This window comes from Microtus oregoni, unplaced genomic scaffold, assembly GCF_018167655.1.
Source record: "Microtus oregoni isolate MIOR12 unplaced genomic scaffold, Mior012 000025F_ref0000491, whole genome shotgun sequence".
In the NCBI taxonomy this organism is placed as follows: Eukaryota; Metazoa; Chordata; class Mammalia; order Rodentia; family Cricetidae; genus Microtus; species Microtus oregoni.
Window position 1 is genome coordinate 35,802,996 of NW_024543084.1, and position 22,125 is coordinate 35,825,120.

Below are 22,125 nucleotides of genomic sequence, written 5' to 3' on the forward strand. Positions count from 1 at the left end.
CCCCCGTTGGTTTTTAAATTTGATCTTGTTTAGAATAATGAGTATGCAACTTCTTTAAAAAGATTTCACTCAGGTTTGATCAAAAGGCTTTCTGAACAACGCTAGCTATTGAAAAAGGGGACTAAGCAGTTCTTGGTGTATGATGGAGAAGGGGCCATTCACTTAGGGAATTTTATCAAAGGGAATCACTATTCTCGTTCTGATGATGCGGCAGACTATGAAAAATTTAAGAAAACAAGGGTGGATAAAAGTGCTTGCCATTGAGATTAACTCTAGTTTGGTCCCTCGGTCTCACACGGTGCAAAGGAACAGCTTCCCAATGACCTATTGCTTACACACACACTTAAATAAATAGATGTGATAAAAAAAAATAGGAGAAATAAGTAAACAAGTAAAATGAATATATTAACTTCTCATGTTTCTTGGGGACTTTACAAATTTCCCAATCCTTCCTTAAGGCAGAAACCAGATCATATAGGTGATGGACAGTAAGCATGTGGTCCCTTATCTATCCTAGGAATGCCTCTAAACGTGAGACAAAAAACCACATTTTATGATCTTCAGTAATTGAAGGACACGAGGAAGAAAGTCTTTCTAATCCAACAACACACCCTTTCAAAGCCACTGCCAAACCACAGTCCCAGAGAACTTAGACCATGATGAGGACACTAAGAGAGACTGACATAGATATAATCTACATGGGAAGTAGAAAGTAGAAAAAGACAAGATCTCTTGAGTAAATTGGGTACATGGGGACCTTGGGGGAGGATTAAAGGGGGGAGGGGAGAGGCAGCGAGGGGAGAGAAAAATGTAGACCTCAAAAAATATCAATTAAAAAAAGTCACTGCCAGTTCTTGTTGCGGGAGGTCCTCCCACTCCTCCAGCCTATCACCGCTGAGGTACCAGCCCACTGGGGCGTGGTTTCTCTCCCTTTAAAAGAGCGGCCACTTCCCTCTTCTCTCTCTCTTCACTTCCTGCTCCGCCTGCGACTAGACTCCTTTCCTGGTTGCGAAGAGGGCTGTTGCCTGGGACAGTGATCTGTAAGTTTTTTCCCCTTTAAATAAATACCACCCTAATAATCATAACCCCGAATTGGTGTGGCATTGTTTGTGACTTACGCCTTCATTTTGGCGCCCAACGTTTGGTTTTAGAACCTCTCCTTTCCCCACTCGCAGCCGCGAGTTCGGCTTGGCGGCCCCAAGTTCGGCTTGGCGGCTGCGGGCTTGGCGGGCGCAAGTTCAGCTTGGCGGCCGCGGGCTTGGCGGGCTCTAGTTCGGCTTGGCGGGAGCCCTCCCCTTCCTCAGCCGCCAGCGGCCTTGGACTCCCCACGTGGATTTAAACTCCACAGGCCCGCGTAGTCTCTGGCCGCGTGGTTTGCTCTTTTCTGAGTCATTTTTAAATCTCCCTTGCAAGTACAGCTCTTAAGTGGCACGAACCAGAGCACGTGGTTGCTGAAAGCTGAAACCCCTCAGGGTGACTTGTTCCGTCTCAGGAATTGATTTAATTAGATTTATTTTGTTGAGAAACTTGAATTTTCCAGTTTTTAACATCTACTAAGGCACTGAAACAGGACCATGTTTTCACCGCGACTCTGCAACAGCGCCACCTGCTGGATAATAGGTAATATTGCAGTTTTTGTTTCTAACGCAAATTTTACTGCTTTGTTTTCACTAATACAATGGATTAGTAAATTTATATTTACTAATACAATGAATTACATCATACAAGGTTTATATGATTATGGGGATACCTTAATTTGCTTGTTACTAGCCTTCAGTTTTCTTTTCCATATTCTATCATTAAGGAAGAATATGGCACTCCTAAGAACGATTGAATCTTTACGTACTAATAATGAACAGAAGAATATGGCACTCCTAAGAATGATAGAATCTTTACGAACTAATAATGAACAACTAATTGACAGGATTAAAATTATTGAAAATCAGAGGTTATCTGAACAAGTGGATACTATGACAGACAAAATTGATTCCATATCCAAGGGTATTAGAAAGTTACCTGAAAGGGTTCAGGCTGTTGAATTTGACGTTCAGACTTTATCACAAAGTTTTGATAAGGTAACAGACAGAATGTACCTCCAAGATGGGAATCTACATGATATACAAGAAAAGTTTAAGGAGGACATGTTATCTTTGAAGGAAAAAATTAAAGCTTTGGAATCACAGGTGCAGAATGGGGACCAAAAAATTGATACCTCAGTGAAATCACTGGAAATATATACAGGTCAGGAGATTCAGGATTTAAGAGAGACAATGATAAAAAGATTTGAAAAGATTGGGGAAATTATTGCAGCTGGTGAACAGAGTAAGGAGGCACAAGGACAGGATACAAGGCCTCCACCAGCTATTAGAACTGGCTTACCCAGGGTTCTAGCGACATACCCTATACTTAATTCTGAAAAAGCATCAACTTCTAAAGGCTCAAAGGGAGTCAGAGAAGCTAGATGGACGCCAATAGCAATGAATGATCTGAAAGAAATTAAGCAAGCTGTTGTTAATTTTGGCTTGCACAATGCATATGTAAAGGAAATGATAAGGACTTGGGCTTCTAATGCTAGAGCTACTCCCCATGATTTCCATCAGTTAGTGTCTGCAGTTTTAGATAATGGACCTTCCTTGATGTTTGGAATTTATTTCAGAGAAGAATCCAAACATATGGAACAGCAAGGAAGAGCAAAAGGTATTGAGGTTTCCCAAGATCAAATTCTTGGTGCAGGAGAATATGCTGATCCACAGGTCCAAGCTCTTTATGACGATGAAGTACTGTGTCTATGTCACCAAGCAGCTTTAAATGCTTGGAATAGGATACAAGATCCAGCAAAAAGGGTTGAATCATATACCAGAATTAGGCAGGGACAGAGAGAACCCTTTATTGACTTTTTGCAAAGATTAATTAAGGCTCTGGACATAGGGGTAACAGACCCAGAAGCTAGACGAATACTTCTTGAATCTCTAGCTTTTGAGAATGCAAACATAGAATGCAAAAAGATAATTGGGCCTTTAAAGTCTAGATCAGCACCTATGGATGAATGGATTCAGCATACGATGAATGTTGAGACGTTTAGCTATAATGATGAATCTTGGGTAGGAGAAGCGATTTCCAAAGCAATGAGGAGACATCAAACTGCCAGGTGTTTTAATTGTGGTAAATTAGGACATTTGCAAAGGAATTGCAGGCAAAGAAGTTCTAGGAATAATATCTCTTCTGGGAATGACAAAAATAGGAGACCTCGGCCTTCAGGTATATGTAGGAGATGCGGTAAAGGCAGGCATTGGTCCAACGAATGTAGGTCAACAACAGACAGACGGGGCAATCCGATATCATCGGGAAACTCCTTGGGGGGCCTCTCGCAGGCCCCCAAGCCAACAGTGGCCCAGTCATTCCCAGTCACAGTGGAGAACGTGCCTCACCAAGAAAATTAAAAGCTCCAATTTCTGCTGTAAAAAGTAATACTGGTCTAAATGAAGAATTACGTGTGGAGGATGAGTCAAAAAACCCAATAGGACAGAGTAAACGTATATTTTGGCAGACTTCTATTAATGATCAAAGACCAAAGCTAAGAGTCTGTATAAATGGCACTTTTATTGAAGGCTTATTAGACACAGGTGCGGATGTAAGTATCATTACCCCAGAATCTTGGCATCCGAATTGGCCTCTTCAAGAGGTAGATGTTCAATTCCTGGGAATTGGAACCCTATCTCGTGTAAAACAAAGCACAAGATGGGTTGAATGCATAGGGCCCGAAGGGCAAATAGGAAGACTAAGGCCATATATAGCCAATATTGCCATAAATTTATGGGGCCATGACCTGCTACAGCAATGGAATACCCAGATTAACATTCCTGTATTTCCAGGAACTCATAATTCTGGGAAGGATATGATGAGGTATTATGGGAAAAGGTCACCAGCCATTCAGGCTGTACAAGAACATACAGCAAATACCAAACCTTTAGAGGTACCAACGGCCCTACCTTTAAAATGGCTAACTGAGAAGCCAATATGGACCAAACAATGGCCTCTAGCTGAAGATAAACTACAGGCATTGGAACAGCTGGTGCAAGAGCAACTAGATGCTCACCATATTGAAGAATCAACCAGCCCTTGGAATTCTCCTGTGTTTGTTGTAAAAAAGAAATCTGGTAAATGGAGAATGGTGACAGATCTAAGAGCTGTCAACAAAGTAATTCAACCTATGGGCCCACTACAATCTGGAATTCCTTTGCCTTCTCTGTTACCAAAAGGATGGCCTCTTATAGTTATTGATTTGAAAGATTGTTTTTTCACTATACCGTTACAAGAAAAGGATAGAGAAAAATTTGCCTTCACAGTGCCTACTTATAATAATTCTCAGCCTAATAGGAGATATCAGTGGACTGTCCTCCCACAGGGTATGCTCAATAGTCCTACACTGTGCCAATATTTTGTAAGTAAGCCATTGGAAATAATTCGTAAACAATTCCCCAAGTCCATCATTTATCATTACATGGATGACATCTTATTATCTGATTCAAATAAAGATACTTTAGAAAGGATGTTTGAAGAAGTAAAGAAAGTCTTGCCTAGGTGGGGATTACAAATTGCCCCTGAAAAGATTCAAAGAGGAAATTCTATTAATTACCTAGGTTACAGAATAGGGTTAGAGAAAATTAAAACGCAAAAGGCACAAATTAGGAGAGACCGGTTAAAGACTCTTAATGACTTCCAAAGATTGTTAGGAGACATTTCCAGTCTACGACCAGCTGTTGGGATAACACCTGATCTAATAGTTCATTTAAACAAAACCTTAGATGGTGATAAAGATTTGAATAGTCCAAGAGAACTGACAGCTGAAGCAGAAAAGGAACTGACAATGATTGAGGAAAAATTACAGGAGGCACATGTGGATAGGGTGAACCCAAATCTTAGCTGCATCCTAGTCATATTGCCTTCCAGAATTTCTCCTACAGGGATTCTAATGCAGAGGGAAGATATTATTTTAGAGTGGATATTTATACCTAATAAACCAAGTAAAAAATTAAAAACTTATGTGGAAAAGGTCTCTGAATTAATTATAAAAGGTAAGCTGAGACTTCGTCAACTAGCAGGTATAGACCCAGCAGAAATTATAGTGCCTTTTACTACTGAAGAAATAAAAAAGTTATGGGAAGACAATGAACCGTGGCAAAGAGCTTGTGCTAACTTTTTGGGAGAAATTAATAGCAACTATCCCAAAAGTGATAGACTTAATCTCATAAAAAGAACTTCTTGGATTCTTCCTAGAATTGTACGTGATGCTCCAATAACTGGAGCCCGTACGTTCTATACTGATGCAAATAAATCAGGGAAAGCAGGTTACAAGTCAGATGAATTGAGTAAGGTGGAACAAAGCCCTTATAATTCTGTCCAGAAGGCAGAATTATATGCCATTCTTATGGTGCTAAGGGATTTTAAAGAACCTCTTAATATAGTTACAGATTCACAATATGCAGAAAGAGTTATCTTGCATATTGAAACCGCTGAATTTATACCAGATGACACAGAGTTGACTTCATTGTTTATCCAGGTACAAGACATAATCAGGAACAGGCTTTGTCCGATGTACATAACACACATCCGGTCCCATACAGGTCTGCCTGGTCCTCTAGCCCAAGGCAATGCTGAGATTGATCAATTATTGATTGGAAGTGTGTTGCAGGCCTCGGAATTTCATAAGAAGCATCATGTCAATAGTAAAGGCCTAAAGAAAGAATTTTCCATTACTTGGCAACAAGCTAAGGACATTATAAAGAGATGCCCTACTTGTTCTTTCTATAATCAAACACCGTTGCCTGCAGGGAGTAACCCAAAGGGTACTAAGAGAAATGAAATCTGGCAGATGGATGTGTTCCACTTTATGGAATTTGGTAAATTAAAATATGTACACCACACCATAGACACGTATTCAGGTTTTCAATGGGCTACTGCCCTGAGCTCAGAAAAGGCTGATTCAGTAATCACACATTTATTGGAAGTTATGGCCATCATGGGTATACCTGCGCAAATAAAGACAGATAATGGTCCAGCATATGTATCTAAGAAAATGAAATGCTTTTTTGATTATTATAATATAAAACACATTACAGGTATACCAAATAATCCTACAGGTCAGGCAGTTATAGAAAGATCAAATCGTACTATAAAGGATATGCTGAACAAACAGAAAGGGACTGAAAATACCCCCAGAAATAGATTACATAATGCTTTATTAACCTTGAATTTTCTTAACGCTAATGAGAAAGGAACGACAGCAGCAGAAAGACATTGGATAATGGAAAAGTCTGCTGAACTAAATCAACCGATTTATTTCAAAGATGTGCTGACCTCTCAGTGGAAGCCAGGAGATGTGCTACGTTGGGGAAGGGGTTTTGCTCTTGTTTCCACAGGAGAAGAAAAATTGTGGATACCATCAAAATTAATAAAGTTTCGATTTGAAGAGGAGAAACCTCTTGGAAAGGAGAAATGACAACTCATCCACAACGATGATATTCATACAGGTGGTAAGAAAAACATATAGAATGGGGGCAGGGTTCTGTTCTTATCTCCACAGGAAAACACTCATCTTTGAGAAATTCAAGGGACCCTGGATGTTTGGATACTGACAAATGGAAAAATACCTGCCCAATAGGAAATATGAAGACAACTGAATGGATTGTGTAAGTAATATTAAACCATATTTCTAAATTTTTATAAAGCTGGTTTTGAAGTTGGACTTTGGCTCAGTCCCTCTCCAATTCCAAGCCTGTTAGTAAGAGAAAAACCCAGAGTTTCTGGAGTTTCTGTCTCATGTCAAGAGCCATGATATGGGACAGAAAGAAATATGAGTTTAGAAAACATCTTTGCTTTTCTTCATATCTATCATACTTTTCATTGAATATATCTATCATGTCTTTCATTGAATATATATATATGTTTATATATGTCTATATGATTAATGTTTAAGTTTTTCATAATGAACAATGAGTTTTTCCTGAAGTGACATTTGAAGTTTCCAGGAAGAAGATGGGGCCCCATAACAACAACTCCACCTGGTTGATATGACGTCATGATACTGATAGCGCTACTACAAGACCTGCTTTTGGTACCAGCTGCACAAGACAGTTCCAACTTGGTTAGCTGAAATGGTGCACATCTTATACAACATTTTGGCCAGACCTGCACAAAATACTCAGAGACTATTGGCAATTTTAAAAGACATTGATCTTGAAATTTAACCATCATTTCACTTTCACAGGATCCCCCAGAAAGAACGTCGCCCCTATGACAGCTGGAAGTAATTCTAGAGGACGACGTCCCCTTTCCCAGTAAAACTTGCCCTTGGGTTTAGGGACATCATTTAGGGGTTGATTATAATTAGTATACGATTGAGGGTTGGGGGAGGAATTTTATACGCTCAGGGATCATTTTGAAAAAAAAAAAAAAAAGAGGGATGATGGGATAATAGATTTGTAATTGTGAGTTACTGTTTTTAGACAAATACATTGGTATAGATTCTTGTATATTGATACAAAGTTAAATTATATTGACTATTGTACGCATGCATGTTTCTACCTCTGTTTAAAACATTTTTTTATGTATTGACATATATTGTATTGATATATATATATATATATATATATTGTATATATTTACCATATTGCAGTGTACATTTCTACCTCTGATTAAGATACTTATATAATGATTGTGTATTGATATATATTTGCCTACTGCAATGTATATTTGTACATTGTTTATATTTGGAGGTCATTGTCCTCATTTGTTTCACAGTCGTTTATTGTCTTAGTCTTTAAGTTAGATAGATATTGAGAATTATATAGACTAATAGTCATCTAAGTTTGTCATTTATAATAGACTAATCAGGTTCTTTAGATATATAGAGATTATACTCAGTATAGATAGATAATCTTCAACTTCTTCAAAGAGCTGTAGAAAATGGCCTTTAATCTAACTCAGAGTTTTGTGGTAGTGAGACACAATTGCTCCTGGCAACACCACTCTATTCCCGAGAGAATGTTGAGCACCAAAGACACTCCACCTGGAGCCTTTCTTTTTGGCAGAACTGGCGTTTGGGCAAAGAAATGCCCATACCTCAACAACTGACAAAGATACAGAGCATGCATCAATGGATAAAACAGGACTGTCATATCCTGCCAAGACAGGGTAAGATAGTTTTGAAAAGTTGCTTGCCTTAGAAAATGGTATGTCAGTTATGTTAGGCCTTAGCCAAAGTTGGTTGCTTCAACGCTGCTAATGTGACTTTGGGTGATTGCCCAGGTAGCTAGTTGTCTCTGTAATTTGTTGCATGTTTTGGAAGTTGTTCTACTGAACTTCCTAATTACCCAGGTAACATTATTTCCCTTCTCAGATCTTCGATGGGGTTGAAGACTATATAAATGTAGTTACTTTCTCTCATGACTTGGCCAAGTTAGTTATTATACAAGACCTAAGCTAGTTAGAATAGGATATTTGTACTTATTGTATATAATTTCATAGTAGGTTTAGAACTCTCTTATTTAAACAAAAGGGGGAGGTGTTGCGGGAGGTCCTCCCACTCCTCCAGCCTATCACCGCTGAGGTACCAGCCCACTGGGGCGTGGTTTCTCTCCCTTTAAAAAAGCGGCCACTTCCCTCTTCTCTCTCTCTTCACTTCCTGCTCCGCCTTCGACTAGACTCCTTTCCTGGTTGCGAAGAGGGCTGTTGCCTGGGACAGTGATCTGTAAGTTTTTTCCCCTTTAAATAAATATCACCCTAATAATCATAACCCCGAATTGGTGTGGCATTGTTTGTGACTTACGCCTTCAAGTTCTCTGTGCCACGAGGATCTCTTAATACCTAATCTGCACAATTAAGATTTATTAAGTAAGCTGAATATGATTCAACATTGTACAAATGAGCTTACCTCAACATATGAAATCGGGAATATTCCTATTTTATCTGCCAGCATTCCCTCAGCCCAGTTCTCATCCACTCTGCGGATCACAGTCAGGACGTCATCCTGAGGAAACAACCAATCATGAGTCTCTCTGATCACATTAAATTTATCACCTAATTAGCATCCTAAATAAAGGGACTGAAGTCTTAATAGTAGGCTAGTAAAAATTTTGTAACATGCCTTTAATACAAAAAATATAATGTTTTCATCAAGTACACAGGACTACCGATCAACCTAATATCTTTTAAATTTTGTTTTCACATCCCTTGTAGTGGCGGTGGGGAATGAGCGGTAGTGTGCACGTGGGGGTCAGAGGACAATTTGGGGAAGGTGGCTTTTCCTACCATGCGGATCCCGGTGAGCAAACACTGGTCAGGCTTAGCAATGAGTGCCTTCACCTACTGAGCCATCTCGCCAAGACCTAATGTTCTCTTAGACATCTGTAGAACTGCAAACGCCTACCAAGAGTCCAGGTGCTTCCTTTTAGAACCCTAAACTGCAACTCGAAGGCCATTCCCTTAGCATCTCAGATGGATGTCTGTTTAAATTGTCCTCGGGTATTTCTCGCTATAGTTGACATCACTGAAACAAACTTCCTACTGCTTCACTTCCCCAAAACACGGCTTTCTGCTTAAAATTCCAAACTGTCTTACCAATTCGGTATATATATTCTTGTATGCTTTTAAGCAAAGAAACTTACATATAAAGTAAGAAGTAATGATGCTTTATATGTTCTCTGGAATTGTACTTTGGCACCCACGGGTGGCACACACACGCCCCCTTTTAAAGCGGCTCAGAAAGAAACTGACTCTAAACAGGAGAACGAGGCTACAAAGAACATCAGCCCAGATTATCCTTCAGAGACATCCACACACAGAATTCCTCTCCTAGCGGCCTGCAGACGGCTTTCTGGGATCTTTAGGAGCACACCGACAGAGTTCACATAAACTATTTTCTCTTTTTGCAAGATGAAATACCAGTCATATTCCAGGTGTGTGGGAATACCCACGGAAGCTGAAAGCAATCTCGTGGACACTTTACCTTTGCAAAGGGAAGGCAGTCTTTGTCAGCTTCCTTGTCTTTCACCTCAAAGTCATAAAGTGCTTTGCACTGAGGTGGGGGCTGAGGTAAAGGTTTGATGATCTGCACAAAGTTGGTGGGGAAAAAGCCGTGGACCCCATTGACTTCGCCGTGGTACCAATTCTCATCCACTTGTCTTCGCAAAATGATGATGTCGCCTTTGCTGAACTTCAGGTCTCCAGGCTCTTTTCCTTCGTAGTTATATAGTGCTTTGGCACATGGTAACTGAGGTATACCCTTAAAGAAAGAGAGGAATTTCCGTGAGATAGCAGTCACATAGCGTCTCCGAAAAGATGATCACATTTGTGACTTTAAGTCACGATCATATCCAGCAGCTTGGCACTTAGAAGAAAACCTTACATAAAAACCTAATTGCATTCACTACGGTACAAATACAAAGAGCATGGTATTTCTGCGTTATTCACAGGATAGCCTCTATGCCTAAATTTAATATAGTGGAGCTTTGGTTTTGTTTGCCTGGGATTATTGTCTAAGTCTGTTTCCTGGTATGAAATTCAAAAATTCGTAAAAACCAAACTTAGTTTTTACACCAATGATTTATTCATCAAGTTAGATGACACGGTTGGTGAAGAAAAATTTAAACCAAAACCCGATCTATCAGGTTCATGACTTCTCTTAAGCAGATTAGATTTGGGGCAACCATTTTTCTGATGTGGCTCCAGGTCTTAATCTTTTATGAACTTAGTATGTATTTACTAAAACACCTTTCTATGCTCAAGAATGAAACACAGCAGTTAAGACTCTCAGAACCTGAGTGTACTAGGTAGCACTACTTGATACAGCCCAAAGGCACCTGAGAAAGTCTTAGCTGAACACTTAACTTTATGTGATTGGTTTGTAGGCATCATAGATGACTGTCTTGACTGCTAGAGGTTGGTCTGTGTGGGTCTGTCCTGATTGTTAAGGTTTGTCTGCGTGGGTCTGTCCTGATTGTTAAGGTTTGTCTGCGTGGGTCTGTCCTGATTGTTAAGGTTTGTCTATGTGGGGCTGTCCTGATTGTTAAGGTTTGTCTGTGAGGGACTGTCCTGATTGCTAAGAGTTACCACGTTGGATTTTTTTTGTCACTTGTAATTGACATGATTGTCAGCCCACTATGGGCAGCACCATTTCATGAACACAGTCCTGAGAGGTATGAAAAAGCCAGCTAAGGAGGACCCTGGTAGCAAGTCACCCACCAGTTTTTCTCCATGGTTTTTGCTTCAACTTCTCTTTGACTATTGCCCAGAGTGTAAGCCAAATAAAACCTTAACTTGTTGCTTTTGGCCAGAATTTTTGGCACCACAACAGAAAGGAATCTAGAACACCGCCCTCTGAGGCTTTATCATCAACAATTTGAGACATGGTTTTTACAATTTAAGATATGCAGCATGTTCTTCCTGCCTAAATAGAATTGCGAGGCCAAGAAGCGAAGAGATGAGACTTTAAACATTGCAATTTAGTTTTAAAAGGCAAGCTAAAAAAAGGTATGCACTTTCAAGACAATTTAAACATGAGTTAAATGAATTCAGTGTGACACTTCCCAGTGGCTCTTGATGCCCATCCGTGAACATGAGTCAGCACTTGAAGCTTTCTGGCCTCCCTGGAGCACCGCTGCCCATCACTGACACAGAGGATAATACATCCCTAATGATGTGCAGAATTAGATTACAGCCTTCTGCTTCTCATATCTTCATTCATGGATCCATTCATGTGGAACACACTCATCAAGCTTTTACTTTTGACCAGGCAATGTGCTAGTGCTAAAGTCTTTAACAGGAATAATGCAGAGTTCTCCTCCTTGAGGGACAGGGCAGGTGGAGTAATGACAATCCAGTGGTGTAAATTGGGAGATTGAAACGTCCACTGGTAATGGGAAGAGAGAACTCGGGACTTAGCAGATGGGAGAAATGACCTATTTCCCTAAGTCTTCATGGAAACCTAAGGGGTTGGCTAAGCAAAGTTGGGGTAGAGGGGTAAATATGAAAACGGGAAGCATTCCACTCAGAGGGAATAATACTAGCAAGGAACACCAGCAGGAACACAGGCACGGGAAGAGCATTAGCAACGTAAGGTTCAAAAGAGGCCAATAAGGTCAAATTTACAGTGGGTCTTGAACAACACTGTTAACAGTCTTAGATCAATGGCTCCCTTCGAGCAACAGTCGAGGGCTTGAAGCACAGATGCCTGTGCCACACTATGGTCCAGGCAGATGAGGCTCGCAGTCAAAGAGAAAACGGCATAGCAGGAATCAGACAGCTACATGTAAAACAGAGCTGTGCATGGCTGATTGTTTTAAGTTTAATCTTTCCCAGAAAGTAAAGCAGTGCATGTGTTCATGTTCTCCACACTCCACTCATATATACAGAGAAGATCAACTTTTAATGCCCTTGACAGAAACAAAACTTTATAATAGATCCCAACTTGTTTTATCATCAGTCTATCCAAACCTCTTTGCTAAATATTTCTGTTTGAATTAAGGTAAATAGTAATTCTTTCTTTCAAGATGCTATTCGGCAGTCGTCTTGCCTTGGCTTGGACCATCGGAAGCCAAATAAAAGGGCTCTGAACATCAGCATCCTTGGAAGGCAAGAGCTGAACCATCTAGAAATACTGATGCCCTCATGCGCCTTTTTGAATCCTGCCTTGAGACCTAGCTTCTAACAGCATAACTCTTGTCACTTGACCTTGATGTGCCCTTGTGAGTACGTCTGCTGCTGTGCCCTCTGGCTCCTCCCACATGCTCTTCATATTATGTATTTCCAAAGCCTGTTTTTCCACTGCTTAGCAATACTTCTCAAAGCCAAGTCTGAGGAGACAAATGTAAAACGGCACAGCAGTAAGTGTTGCTGGGGAGGGGGAATAGAAAGGACTGGCAGGGACACGACAAGAGACTGAGCTAAGTCTTGCATCTGATGAGACTGTGAGGGACCAGAGGGGATGGTAGCAGACTCCATCAGCTGGGCTGCTTATTGGCTGTGCGACCTTGGGCAGGTCGGCATCCCTGTGCCCTGACTTCGTCATCTGGAATTGTGGTGAGGATTTGGTGAGTTTATGCATTTACATCCCATAAAAAATAGCCTAGAAGGAACTAAAATGCTACATCTGTGAACTATCATCATCATCATCATCATCATCATCATCATCATCATCATCATCGACCATCATTATTGATCAGTGTGCAAAGCCTGGTCACCAGTGAAATGGGGCACTTGACAATGCATTTGTTTTCATGCAGTTGAACCCTTTTGCTTTGGGATGGATACACATAGCCATCACATTTCATACATATAAGTATATGTATATATGTGTGTGTGTATATGTGTATGTGTGTATATATGGTATATATATATATATATATATATATATATAGTCACTGTACGACAACACAAAGAATGTTCCTCCCAGGAACTGCTCAAGAACTTTGAAATGTGCATTTCTGAAGCACACGGTTGTTTTCGGAGACGAATTCATTCATCTTCTGGTGGCACAGAAGAAATTACAAATTCACTGACATGCACCGTTTAATAGGGGCTGGCATTTTAGAGGTGGCCGTAGCTCATCTTGACAGGGCTAATGTAAGGCATTGGAGGCCTGCATGAATTAATTGGAAATCCTATTACGAACTTGGTGACAAATAACTCTATTCGCCATCATGGCCCCGTTCTCTCAATTTCCACCACACACACCTCAATTAGCTCTGTGTTGGCCGGCTCTACCCCAGATTCATGCCAGACAAATCCACAGACCAAGATTCAGATGTATAGAAACCACTTTCAACTGCTCCTCGAAGAGATCCGTAAAGCTTCTGTGAGATGCTGATGTGGAAATGGAGGGAATTTATTTCTTAACAGATCATTTCCACACCCCGGTGGCCTAATGGACTTATTAACTTTTCCACAAAGCGAATCTATTAAGTGCTCCTAAAATCATCAAGCATCCTTAATAGAACAAGTAGTGACGGGAAAACCTATTACGATGATGGCACTATGCATTATGGCTAGCCCGGGGTTACTGGCCCCCACACAACCAAAACTTCATTAATTCACACTGACTTGCTAAAGGTTGACTGCCACGGTTATTTCGGTGATCAATAACCACAGAGAAAAGAGCCATAAAGCTTATGGCTACCGAACCCACGGGCAGACATTCGTGCATCTGGCTGTGTTTTTCTATGGTGTTCTTTTTTCAATTAAATCCGAAGGAACTAAAGGAGCCAGTTTGTGTCAAGTTTCTCAAAAGAAGGTTTCCCACATTAAAGAAAATGAATTCTCCCCTGATTTCAAATCGAGCAAAGTTCAGTGATCTTTAGAAAACTTATTCCCATACAGACTGCAGCTGATTAAGGATAAATGGTTTAACGACTTGGAAGAGCAATAAAAGAACACATTTTCCTGCAACATCTGAAGGGAAAAGGCAAAACAATTGGTTTGAAAAACCCTAGGAACTAGTCTTCTGGGTAAAATACATCCCAAGCCCAGGGAGGCGAGGCCTTCCCATTCATCTCCCCGAAAGGTCTGGGTGTCGTGGCATCACCCCGGCCTCTGCCCTCTGTGCCTTCAGTTGCTTGTCTCTGGATCCTCACACCAGGCCAAGGCCCCCGAGGAACCGCGGGGTTTAGATTTCACTTGGAGACTTTCACTTGGCTACACATGAAAGGGAGGCTTAGAAAGAGAGAAAGCCAGAGAGAAACCGCACCGCAGCCTAACCTGGGGTGTGCGGCTGTCACTCACGCTGCCAGCTTTATCAAAGGCCTTGGCAACAGACACAGGCGAAGCAGTAGAATAATTCTTCATCGGCAGTAATTCCAATAAATACTGGATTATTATTTTGCTTGTTAAAAAGAGCAGGACAGTGGGCCCACTTTACTTTGCAATTAATGTTTGCTTCTGATTTACACATTCAAGTTTTATTGCAGATGGCATTTAAACCCTCACGTGATCTGCACACAAATATTTGTGATGAAATGCTTTCTACTTCCATCTCTGCACCACCAAGCACTTTCCAATATATCTGACAAAATGCTCCTTGATGAGCCAGCTGAGCGCCCAATAGGTAAATAAAACACTCACTGCCAATTTATTTCCTGGACTCGAAATGCCAATGCCCAGATATACATGCACGGCAACCTCTCTAAATTCACATGCCTCCAGGCATTTCTTACTGCCCCATAAAGTAAAACAGATTCAACGACCTACCGAAAAGAAGGTCTAAAAGCTGCTCGTACAGCGGGGATGGCTATAAAATGTGAATTCAGTTATATCTAAATTGGCATTTAACTTGGCCTGGTTCCAGCTCAACTTCAAAAACTTTGCAGAAAGAACGGAGAAGGGAGAAATAAGAGACGGTGCTGTACGCAGAGATCAAGCAGCACAGTGGATTAAAAAAAATAATGTTAAAAATAAGGCCATTTATTTGGGTATGTGTGTACCTGTGCATCAGGTGTGAATACATGTGGGCACCTGTGCATCAGGTTTGAGTACATGTGTGCACCTGTGCATCAGGTGTGAGTGCATGTGTGCACCTGTGCATCAGGTGTGAGTACATGTGTGCACCTGTGCATCAGGTGTGAGTACATGTGGGCACTGTGCATCAGGTGTGAGTGCATGTGGGCACCTGTGCATCAGGTGTGAGTGCATGTGGGCACCTGTGCATCGGGTGTGAATGCATGTGTGCACATGTGCATCGGGTATGAATGCATGTGTGCACATGTGCATCGGGTGTGAATGCATGTGTGCACATGTTCATCAGGTGTGAGTGCATGTGGGCACATGTGCCATAACAAGCATGAGGAGGTCAGAGGACAACCTTGTGGAGTTGGTTCTCACCATCCACCACGCGGGTGCTGAGGATTGAACTCAGATCACCAGTCTTACACAGAAAGCCCCTTTACCCACTGAAGAAGTGAATCACAGAACACTTCGGCAAAAAAACTTATATTTAAGAAACAGGAAAACAAAACAAAACAAAATAAAAACTAGGATGAAGAGGTAGACAAAACCAGCAAAAATGAATACGGTAGCAAGAATAATTCCTGAAACACAGTCTTATCAACATCAACAATGCCTTTACAATAGAGATGATTCCCAGTGGCCTCCTAAATCAAATCGATGTTCTAAATCATTGGCTTTATGGTCCTGAGTTTGGGTTGACCATTCCACCTCATCTTTTCTACCCTCAGCAAGCAAAGCCATTGCTGTCATCACCTCCAGACCCACACATGCCATTTCTCTACCAGCAGGAGTTACTGTGAGCAGCCCAGGTCTCCTGCGCCCAGTCTGGGGCTTAGCCATGTTTCACTGCCTACACCCTGCTGTGGAACAATCTTTGTACAGTGAAAACATATATTACTCTCATTGGTTAATAGAGAGCTGATTGGCCTAGAGCTGAGCAGGAAGAGATTGGGCAGGAGAGTCAGATTAAGAGGAGGATGCTGGGAAGAAGGGGGCGGAGCCTGAGGAGTCTCCAGGCAGATGCAGAGAAAGCAAATGTGCATGCCATACTGAGATAAGGTACCAAGCCACGTGGTAAAATACAGATAAAAATATGGGTTAATTTAAGTTGTAAGAGCTAGTTAGTAACAAGCCTAAGCTATTGCCTGCGCATTTATAATTAATATTAAGTCTCTGTGTGGATACTTGGGAGTCAGCTGGCAGGACAGAGCTGACCAGAGGTCCTGACAAAAAAGCTCTGCCTACAAACTGCAGCTGATAATTACACATTGTTTCTTTTGCTGGCATTCTTCGTCTATCTAGGATGGCTGTTTCTGTTGTTTGCGATGGCACAAATGAGGCCAGGCTCAGTTGTGTCGACAGGCTCTGTCTCCTTATGAATATTCTTCCCACTCCATTTGACTGAGGTGCTACTCTATGTGTACCCAGACTGCCCTACTCTTACTGTCATTGTATGTACCTCACTCAGTGTAGAAGCCCAACCCTAGACCAGAGCATCCTGCACTGTGGGGCTTTGCATTATCCCTCTCAGTACCCTCTGAGCACCGACCTCAGTGTCTGAGAATAAATTCTTGCTGGAATGAAAAAAAATGTTGTCCCTAGTGGGCTGAGTGCTAACGTGTCGATGGATAAGTGGAAGAAAATTGTATTCAAGGTAAAGTAACTAAAAAGACGGTTGTGTAGGTAGATTCGCCCGCTTTGGATATACTGTACGGTACATACATGCATATAATTATGAGTCTCCAGGGCTGACTGCTACATTGTCCTTTTGAAGTTATCTTCCATGTATCCTCTGTGCATGTTACACAGTAGGCATGGGATTCCAAAGTGTGAACAGCATAGGAACTCAAAAGGAGCAAGCATTCCACTCCTGGGGCTCTGGGAAACCCGAGGCCCTCAGAAGTGTTCCAGAGAGACCTAGAAAAATAGGACAAGTCCTGCTAATTGGCAACCACGTCCACTACCAGAACCACATCCAAGTACAGAGACACATCCATCTACGGAACCACGTCCGCATACAGAAAACATCCTGCTAATTGCCAGTCACGTCCATGTGCAGAACCACACCCATGCACAGAAAACGTTCCGAACATGAACAGTCAGATGCATTCTGTGAAGCAAATTGCTGGCATTTGAAAAATGCACAACACTCTGCAGCAAACCACAGCAAACAAATATTTTCCTTACAAATTCATGCGGCGGTTATGAGGAAATAGTCCTATGGCTGATTTATACGTTTTTCTTGGATGGCCTTAAGGGGAGTACCCAACTGACAGACAGAACGCTAAAACAAATCTTATGAATGTCTTTAAGGGGATACAGCAATTGAGAATGTAAGTCACTAAAGTACAATGCAGGAAATTCATGTCACTCGGTGTCCTGAACGTTCGTTTGCTATTTCACTATGTGCTCGATAACTGTGAGAGTATTTTTGCAGAAAGCACGGAAATGCACCGGAAAATCCCCTGCAGTGAATTGCTTCGCTAGCTTGAAGACTCAAGGCATGAGGCAAAATGGTTCCTAGTAAAGCAGCTGTCCTTTCCCTGCCCCCGCCCCATAGTAAGCATCTGACCTGGGCTAGGGCTGAGGGTTAGACAGGCAGGAGTGGCCACACACCAGGAACTGTGCACCCTCCCAAAAACCCAGGCAAGAAAGAACAAGGAGAAGGCGTGCGAGTTGGCCGGGCTGTTGTAAAAACCCTAGAAGACTCTAAATCAAATCTGATGACTTAATCTCGTATTTGCGCCTATGCGTTACAATGTTTCACTTTAGGACCCTGGAGAAAGTGTGCCCACCTAATTTAAACAATGAATGTGGAAAATAGTTTCACAATTGAAACAACATTGCAATAGATCCAAGCATATGCGGTCAACAGACAAAAGGGTCAAGGAGATTTGACTGCAGAAGAGATAAGCTTTTCAAAAGATGCTGGGACGATTGAGATGATACGAGACTTGACCCCTATCTCATACCATATGAAAAAAAAACTGATTTCAGACGACTTCCATAATCAAATGTGAAAGTAGAAACTCTCCAGGGGGAAAACAGAAAATATGTTGAGATTTAGTAAAGGACCAGATGAAACACAAAATAAAACTAACCATAAACGTTCATAAACTGGACTTTCTTATAACTAGATAGTTCTGTTCATCCAAAGACAATGAAGGAAATAAAAATGTAAGTGATATATTGGGAAATAGTTTCAATGTTAAAATCTAACAAAAGACTCAATCCAGAAACACAAAACTCCTATGAACCAACCAGAAGCAAGCTACTTGCTTTAGAAAGGGGGCAAAAGGGGGTTGGAGAGATGCTTCAGCCGTCACGAGCTCACACCACTGTTGCAGAACCCAGAGTTTGGGTCCCAGCACCCACACTAGGCAGCTTACAACCCTCTATAACTCCAACTCCAGGGATCCCATGCCTCTGGCCTTCGTAACTCTGCACTCAGGAGCACATATCCACATGCAAATACACGGGAGCACATACCTACACGTGGATACACAGGAACACACATATACCTACACGTGAATACATAGGAACACACATATACCTACACGTGGATACACAGGAACACACATATACCTACATGTGAATACATAGGAACACACGCCTACATGTGGATACACAGGAACATACATCTACATGCAGATACATGGAAGCACATACCTACACGTGAATACATAGGAACACACATATACCTACATGTGGATACACAGGAACACACATATACCTACACGTGGATACACAGGAACACACATATACCTACATGTGGATACACAGGAACACACATATACCTACACGCGGATACACAGGAACACACATATACCTACATGTGGATACATAGGAACACATACCTATATGCGATACATGTATACACATGTACAATTAAAATGATAAAAGTAAATCATATATTTTTTTTCTAAATTGAAGATTCAAATACAGAAAAGGAAGTTGTATTACATGGCCATGATCAGAACTCAACCCCTTGGGTAGTAATGGCGTCCAAAATATCACTGGAATGAGATAGGATTTCACATTTACTAGCCTAAAGGAAATTTAAGGATGACTGGGCTACAGCTCAGTCATAGAGCACTTGCCCAGCATGGGAGGCGCTGGGCTCACTCGCTAGGGCTTCAATGTCAACGACAATAAAAGAGTGCGTGAGTGAACAGTTAAAGACTGACAAGAGAAAATGCCAAAAAAAAAAAAAAAGAGAAGGAAATGGAACTGCCAAATATAACAGGCAGGAGACAGAAACTGACAAATTCTTATAAAGATACACAATTTACTCTATGGCCTAGCAATTCCACTCTTGTGTATTAACTAACAAGGAATAGAAACATTATGGTCACACAAAGACTTGTGCAAAAATGCTCACTGGGGCACTGTTTATAAATACCAAATACCAAAAATAACCCCAACGCCCATCAGGATGAGAACAGACAATGGACATTACCCAACTATATCAATGGGGCTATGGGCGCAACTGGTGATGCTGTAGCCCTGAATTCAACCTCCAGCACCCCCACCAGCGGCCTCACAAACACACTGCACATCAGTGGGGAAATCCCACATAATGACCATGAGATCACGCTGATACAGCATTCAGAAATAAGCAGGGCAAACCAACTGTGACAGAAATCAGAACTGCAGGTCCGTGCAAAATGGCAAGTGTGTAGCAGCAAGGTTTTCAAGATGGGAAAGATTTTCAAGATGACTTTCTGCATCCAGGCAGAGACATGAGTTACCCAGGTAAACACATATCAAAATGAAACAAATTGTTCACTTCTGAATCAAGCTTCATATGTAACTTTTACCCCAATTAAAAAAAATTAGAGATAAAACTCAGAAGCAGCACTTAGATTAAAAATACAACAACCTCTAGAATGACCTAACACACCAGGCATGTTACCATGCATCAACACAGTGGGGGACATGCAAAACTTCTGAGGGAATAAGCTACACTGCCCATCAACAGAATGGCAAAGCTAGGAAAACAAGAAATCTAAAGGATGAGGTGGGTATGCCCAACATTTTGGCACTGCAACATGCACCATGACCTTGTTCCCTTCAAAGTTCGTGTTTGAGAACTTCATGATCAAGTTCTCACACACATACACACACCTCATAATGTTCTAAGTAAGCTTAGAACTTTGTGGCAGGCCATTTTCATATTTCTCCTTGACTGCATGTGGCGTGCGGGCTGCATTTGGACAAACCTGCGAGGACAGACATTGTTGTGAGAGCAAAGCTCTCTCCACGCAGGCAGGGTAGAAGAGATGTAGAAAGTCGGCTACAGCCTGACTGAGCACTGAGCGCCAGGCAACCTGTCCATCCCCCACCCAAGATGCCCTCTAAATCTCACGGACGAAGGAAGAGAGAACTACGACGTGTGCGGCCATTGGGGACGGAGAGAAGATGAATAAAGTGTGGCCGCACTTTCATACGGTATGATGGACAAGCTGCAGAACTGAGGTGCATTAACAGAGCAGGGTTCAGAGCTCAGCTTTCAACACTCTGAAAAGGTCTCTCACAAAGAGAGCAAGACCGGTTCATAGTGAAGAAAAAACACAGCTTAGACCAACGCATGCATTATTTAAGATGGATAGGAGAATCTCCTGACAGAGAGCTGTTAAATATTGCAATGGATTATGATAGCTCCTTCGCTGGAGACTTGTGAAAATAGGAGTGTCTCGCAAGCTTGGCTCTGCCTACTGGCAGGGGTTTCTAGGAATACTATGAGCTCTTTAGCAATCAAACTATTTATATAGAAGTTATTGATTTTTGTCCTATATCTCTTTGAAGGGTAGGCTCAAGAATAGGTATAATGGTTAGACTGTTTGTTTTGTACTTGACACGACCTAAAGTCATATGGGAAGAGGGACTTCAATTGAGAAAATGCCCTCATCAGAATAGTCCATAAGAAAGTCTGTGGGGCATTTTCCTGATTAATGATTGGTGTGGGAGGACCCAGCCCACTGGGGATAGTTCCATCCCTGGGCAGGCTGATAGTCCAGGGCTGTATAAAAATGTAATCTGAGCAAGTCATTAAATAGCGCTCCTCCATGGCCTCTGTTTCAGCCCTGTCGTGGCTTCCCCTGAGGATGGTCTTTTGGGCCATGCTGTTTCCTCACAGCAGCAGAAAGTATCTAAGCAATAAGCACAGGAATAAGGTACAGGATGCTGTATAGGAGGTAGGCAAGGACACACTTAGAAAGAGAACAGACATTGAACTTACAGAAACATGACATCTAGACAGTCTGGATCCTTCAAACCTATTGTAACCCGCTACAGCGTCATTGGGAAAATCTGGGAGTGCTGTCATCATCCAGCCAGCCACACTGCCTTTTATCCAGCTACTTAAGCCATGAAACAGTCACACGGGGCACACATATATCACCATTCCTGCTCTTCAAAGGCTTGCTCTGGCAGTCAATTAAATGTGGAGCTGCGGAGCAAAGGCTGAATAATGACTTTAGAAAAACAACATCTTAGTTTCAAATAAATTCATTACAAGGACAATAAAATCAATCCCATGAAAGCCCCAATACAGAACCAAGGTCTTTAAAATGCAATTAAATTTCTTCATGCAAAAAAAAAAAAGCCAACTCCCAAATCCTATATATG

At 41.6% G+C, this 22,125-nt stretch overlaps 1 protein-coding gene across 1 annotated transcript in view; it reads right to left on the reverse strand.

The window, feature by feature from the left end:
* The window catches only part of Sh3rf1 (SH3 domain containing ring finger 1), a 167,405-nt gene that overhangs the window by 54,548 nt on the left and 90,732 nt on the right, over positions 1–22,125 (reverse strand). Inside the window, exons 3-4 of the mRNA XM_041674767.1 lie at positions 10,007–10,282; positions 8,933–9,028 (exon numbers count right to left, since the gene is read on the reverse strand). Coding sequence (XP_041530701.1) covers positions 8,933–9,028; positions 10,007–10,282 — 372 coding nt within the window. The remainder of the gene's footprint in view (positions 1–8,932; positions 9,029–10,006; positions 10,283–22,125) is intronic.